The following is a 6,000-nucleotide window of genomic DNA, read 5'->3' as shown; positions in this document are numbered from 1 at the left end:
GAGCCACTAAAGCTGAAGCTACTTGGTTATCCTATACTATTCCGGGAAGGTCTTCTTTCAGGAGGACATGTCTACAATCCAGGTGACTGCAGTTCTTGTTTACACTCTGGTTCTATTGTATGGTTGTTGTGTGTATGACCTAGGCAGAGGGGCTGTAGACTCACTAACCGCTTGCTTGTCCCTATATAGCTGGCGACACACAGAAAAAGTCCTCTGACTGATAGGACTTCCACCCGGACTTCACTGATGACATCCCTACCCTGCTTCATGACAGCTTCCCCTGGTCCCATCCTTGCCTAGGTCTGGACGTTCTGCTTTGGATCAGGTAGGGAGGGGGACGGAGGAGGTTGCTCACGTCATCCCTGCGAGATAGCTCCACAAGTAACAGGCGAGACTTGTGGGGTCCTGACACTCTGGTGAAGTTCATGTGGTTTTGTAACTTCTCCATCCTTGGTGTCTGCTGGTTGCGTAGGCAATAGCAGTTGAATATAGGCAAGCTAACTCTACTAGAGGGACAACTAAAGTATGCATTAGGACAAACCAATTCCAGAGTATTTATGCCTATGTGGATGCAGATGGAGGTTCACTGTTGATAATGCATTTAGGGATTTTCCATGGAGTCGTAACTCTTTACGGGAGAGCAAACATGTGGCTGACATATTCTTGTAGTAAAACATTTACACTTTAAAAAAAATAAAAACACTTGTGTGGCTATTCACACCACTTTGCATTTGCAACTTCTCTGTGAAACACTTGCACCCTATTTCTCTCTACATATTTCTGAATTCTTCCATCTGCCTATTTCACACCTCATCTCGTTCCTCTTTAGCACCCACTTTTCGCGCTGTCCTGCTGTGCCTACTTCTTGCATTTGCTTCTCTTCACCATCCCCCACACACATTCACCTCTAAGCACTTAGCTTTCTTTTAGTTTTGCCCTGGCAATACTTCAGCAACTTTATACATATTTTGCACTCTTTCACATATACTCACAATTACAAGTGGCAAGTGCAATTGCCAGAGGCGGCAGACCCGAGAGCAGAGGACGGCCCGGGACCAGGGTTCGAATCCCGGCGCGGCAGGTTTCTGGACCAGGGTCAGCGGACTCGATAATTCTCTCGCCTCGGTGCCCACTCTGATCAGCGATCACACTCGGCAACTCTGGGCATTAGCTTGCCTCATCTTCACTAACGGCCCCACCAGACCGCCGGGGATGCCTGGTCTCACCCTGGAGATACCCATTAAGGGACCATCTCTCAGGGAAGCCAGGAAGGGTTTCGCAGCGGTCGAAGCGCCTTGGGACCCTCCGGGTAAGTAGTGCGCTATATAAATGCCTATACATTACATACATTTATACATTACATGTGTGTGGGTTCTGCAGAGGGGACGTGGATTGGATGAACATGTATTATGAACAACTTGATGACACAGTGCCAGGCACTGTGAAATCTCTAGAGCTCTTAATACTGGTCGGTTATGAAGGACCAAACACAACCTGAGCTCGTACAGTTCACGGTACCCACAAGTAGAGGTGAGCGAGCCACTGAAAGCTCGAGCCAGGTTTGAGCCTGAAGCCGGGCTCTGGCTCAGCTTGAGGTACAGTTGGAACCTCGAGCCCGTAAAGAGCTGAGCTTTCATGTGGCTTCTGCCTCCCTCCCTCTACCAAGGATGTGGAGTTACTGTCAGAACTGCCACCTGTGGAACTGGGGGACCAGGTGAGCCTCAGCGTTGGCACAACATTCTGTGGTTCTGGGCAAAATCACTTAATCTCCACATGCCTATAAACAATGCATATGACCTTCCCTGTCTTGTAATGGCCGCTCATGTAATGCGCGCCGCCCTCGGGTCGAGTTTGCGCTACATTTAAAAACTACAGAAAAATGCACGGAGGTAAAAACAAAGCCTTAACCAGGGCTTTAAGTGGGATGAAAAAACTGGGGGGTCTGTCAAAGGGGCGTGGCCAGTGTACTTAGGGGCGTGGCTGTAAAACACTTACTCCAAAAATCTTTGCTTAGCATAGTGTGACACCCGCCTTGTATTTTGCGGTTCCTGTCATTGCATCCAGATATGTGATACAAGTGACATCATACCTACAATAAGTCAGGCTATTGGGTTTGTCAATGGTTATTAGTTGCATAGGATAAATAAGCTGTAACTATGGCTTGTTACATATAATATTTAAAAAGTTTCCAATTTAAGTATTGGTGACCCTACCACAATGTTGCTGCTCTTGCGTTTCAGAAAGAGAAGGGAAATCCAGAAAGAAAATGACTCTTTAAAGGATTTCCCTTCCCCCACAACGCTCACCTGACATGACATCATGGTGTAACTTCTCCACTAGTGAGAAGACGTGAGCAGTGTGGGCAGCGCACAACCATGTGCTTACTGTCTCCAAACGGGTCTTTATCGGGCTGTTTTGCGCCCTGGCACTTTTTTCCAGACTGCAGTGACAGCAAACTGCTGTCACTGCAGTCCGGAAAAAACGGACCGCCTGTACCAGGGCTCAAAACAGAGCCCGACAGAGACCCGTTTCGAGGTCCCCTGAAAAAAACTGCCGGTGCTCAGACCCCTTGAGACCCGGCCCACTTAAGGCCCTGGCCTTAACATAAGTAAAGAATAAGAGATATCCATTTACTGGCTGATTTGTATGAAGTGAAACCAGAAAACCTGAATAAATCACTCCTTCCCCGTGTAAATTTTGTGATCTTAGGCAAATATTTTGTTTCACCAAAACTTTTTTTTTCTTATAGTGTACGACAACACTTTCAAATATTTGAGGTCAGAATAGGAGCACTACACAAATATCACGTTTAAATAAGTACTTCTCAGTGGTATAATATGCCTTATTAATGTCAAAGCTTCCACGTGTTAAAGAACTAAACTTTTTAGAATTTTGTAGAGACTTTATTATATTTTACGTGATGCTCATTGTATGATATACATGGCAAATATTTTCAGAGCTCAGCTTGTGCATGGGCTCAAAGATCCGAGCTAGACCCTTGACTTTGGTTTAGCTCTCCCTGTTAATTTGTCGCTCACCTACAAAATTAATAAAATGCGTTAAAAAAAACTACATAAAAACAGCATCTTGAGAAAAGAAAATACTCTCAGAGAAGTAAATGAAGTGAAACGGTTAAGGCAATTTTCATTTCAGTGAGGTACTCACTGAAATGGTCACCTTACTGGTTTTGTAATCCTTTTTCAGATAGCCATTTTGAGACATCAATCAGCGTTTCCTGTGTAAAGTGCAACAAATGTAAAGGCCGTTTCCAAGTCAGTTGTGAGACCCCGAGAGACCCGACCCACTTAAAGCCTGTGCTCCTAGTCCTATTAGCATGCAGCCCTCAAACTTGCAGGATATCGTTGACTACAAACAAGCGAGGAAAGCAGAGAGTATTACGCGAGGAAAGCAGAGAGTATCACGCGTGGAAAGTGCTCGCCCTGCAGCTTTCTCCCCGGTAGCGCAGGTGCGCGGTTTTCTCTCACAGCTGCCATGAAGGCCCTGTCGCTCAGGCGGGGTGGCGCCGAGGTGTGGCAGGTGCTCAGCGGCTTGTTTCTTTTTCCGTCGGAGGACAGAAAGCCGTCCCCTGCCTCCGCCCCCAGCGGCCGCCTCTCGCCTCGACACCATGGCGGCGGAGCGGACCCCGAGCCGCGGGCGGCAGTGCCTCTTCCGCCGGGCCTTCGAGCGCTTCCCCTTCGGCCGCTGCGAGCGGAAGGCGCGGAGCCGCAGCTACGGTAAGGCTCTGCCGGGAGAGAGGGAGGCCGGGGCGGGCAGCGGGAGGAGACTCCATAACTTAAGTAAACTTTCGCAAGACCGCAATATACTTGTTATGAGCGCGTTTATTGCACCAACCACATCGGAGCCCAAATGGGGATCGCTTCACAACCATATAGTGACGACGCACTGAAAGCATCAGACATTTTTATCTTGGTGCATTCTGGGAGTTGGAGTTTCTGTTTACATCTAGTGTACCGAAGTGCAGGATCACAAGAGTGTGTGACAGAAATCCCCACGAACTACCTGGTATGTCCCAGGTGATATTAGGGGCATTTATTATACCTCTAAACCGAACAGTAGCTTTGCAGGAAGCAAACTCCCCTGTAACCATGGTGACCATCTGGTGTAGATGAAGTCATCGTGGCTAGTCCATATAGAGTGTCAAAAGTTGCAGTAACAAGGCTACAGTGCACGAGTTCTCGCGATGAGGGTTGTTTTGTGTTTTTTACTCTGGGGATGGGACTTGTAACCAACTGTCCATATGTTTATCGAGAAGAATCAACATTACAGGCAGTGCTTTAAATGGGCCGGTACTGACTGGTACTTTTTTATTTTGAGGGGGAGAGTACAGGCACGTCTCAAGAGAAATGCAATACTTTTAATGGGAGAGTACCTGCACTCCTCAGAAACAAGCAGGCACTCTAGTTACCTGCACTTCTAGTTTTCCATTTCAAGCACTGGTTACAGGTACTAGAATAGGATCAAACCATGAGAGTTTGAGGGAGGCTCGCAGGTAATTTGAGACCCCCACCTGATCACGTACTTCCTATTACTTCTCTGAGCTTGGCAGTCTCAAAGACGGATAATAGGCACATTAAAGCAGACAGCTGTGACAATCCAGCTCTGCGTGGAAGAAAGCACAAGGATAGCCCATATCCCAGCAAGTAAAGAGGTGGTAATTTGTTGTTTAGCTGCTAATGGGACAGTATATGTATGTATGTATGTATATATATATATATATATATATATATATAATGTAATGTAACTTAAAGGGACTGGATTGAAGCAGCACATGCTTTACCTGGCCGTGTCCTTTCATCAAGGAGACTTTGCTGCAGAAGTTATTTCATTTGGTGACGAGCTTAAAAAAAATACGAACTTTATTTGCAAATAAAAGAACTAAGCTGTGCTCCAGCTGCAAGCCCCACCCGTGTCTTCCTGGCCAGGTGGTGACAGCTCCTTACTATACAACCGGTTTGAGTCTATTCAGCCGAAGAGATAGTGGGGTGTGCCTGCCAACAAGTATGTCTTACAGCCATTATCTTGCTACCCCTCCTCTCCCCCGCCCCCTTCTTATGGGCAGGAGCCAAACGAAAAGGGCACAGCACAAACGACATGCCCTACCCCTTTCCCTGCCTGCAAAGTTTACTCGTGGTTCACCTCTAGCCTGGGTGAGAAGGCGCCTCTAAATTTATAATGAACCTGCTAGTGTTACCTGAGTATTGGGTTGTTGCTGAGGGGAGACTTTTAGTTTTACATTTTTTATTTGGAGCAGAGCAAAAAATAGATAATATTTACAAAACGAGTAACATAAGTAATATATTCTGACCTTTCCTTTTTTTTATATTACATCTGCAAATGAAATCAAAATACTTCCACAATAGCTTTTAAAACTTTCCTACACGATTCGCCGCAATGAGGTCTCTTCCTGAGCTGAAAATATTCACTAGATGCTTGGCGTCTACTAACCATGACATTTCTGCTCTCAAAAAGAGATGTAATATTGATTCGGTGAGGTCAAGCTCCCTATTTTACAAACAATAAAATACATGATGTATCCAATAATGCAGGGGATTATTAGAGACCCATATCCATACAGGTTGACACATCTGAAGTCAAGATATAACCATCCATCCTGGCTATTATGCATTTTATTTATAAATAAATAAAAAGTACAAACAGTTCCCCACTGATGAGATCCTTTTCAGACATCGACCAATCCGTATCTAGTTTGCAGTAGTTTGAAATAGTTTGAAGTGTGAGTGTGAAAATATAGTATCATCCCATTAAACTTGTCGTGGGAAGCATTTTGCCAGCTCCAGCATAACCTGTTTGAGTGGATTCTGCTCATTGGCTATTGGAGAGTTATTTTAATTGTACATTGTATTTATATAGTGCTTACAAGCCCTAACGAAGCGTTGAAGCGCTCTGTGGCGAGTAGCGCACTATTCTGAAACCCAGGATCAAAGGTTAATAGTTATCAGATTAGTTAAATGATTTTTG

General features: G+C 45.5%; 1 protein-coding gene across 1 annotated transcript in view; it reads left to right on the top strand.

Annotated features, from left to right (window-relative positions):
- The first annotated feature begins 3,241 nt into the window (after nucleotides 1-3,241).
- Nucleotides 3,242-6,000, top strand: part of LOC147666197 (uncharacterized) — a 47,238-nt gene continuing 44,479 nt past the window's right edge. The window contains exon 1 of the mRNA XM_086949223.1: nucleotides 3,242-3,734. Coding sequence (XP_086805349.1) covers nucleotides 3,626-3,734 — 109 coding nt within the window. The 5' untranslated portion in view covers nucleotides 3,242-3,625. The remainder of the gene's footprint in view (nucleotides 3,735-6,000) is intronic.

Source organism: Lissotriton vulgaris, unplaced genomic scaffold (assembly GCF_964263255.1).
Source record: "Lissotriton vulgaris unplaced genomic scaffold, aLisVul1.2 SCAFFOLD_637, whole genome shotgun sequence".
Classification (NCBI taxonomy): domain Eukaryota; kingdom Metazoa; phylum Chordata; class Amphibia; order Caudata; family Salamandridae; genus Lissotriton; species Lissotriton vulgaris.
This window is presented reverse-complemented; position numbering and strand designations above follow the sequence as displayed.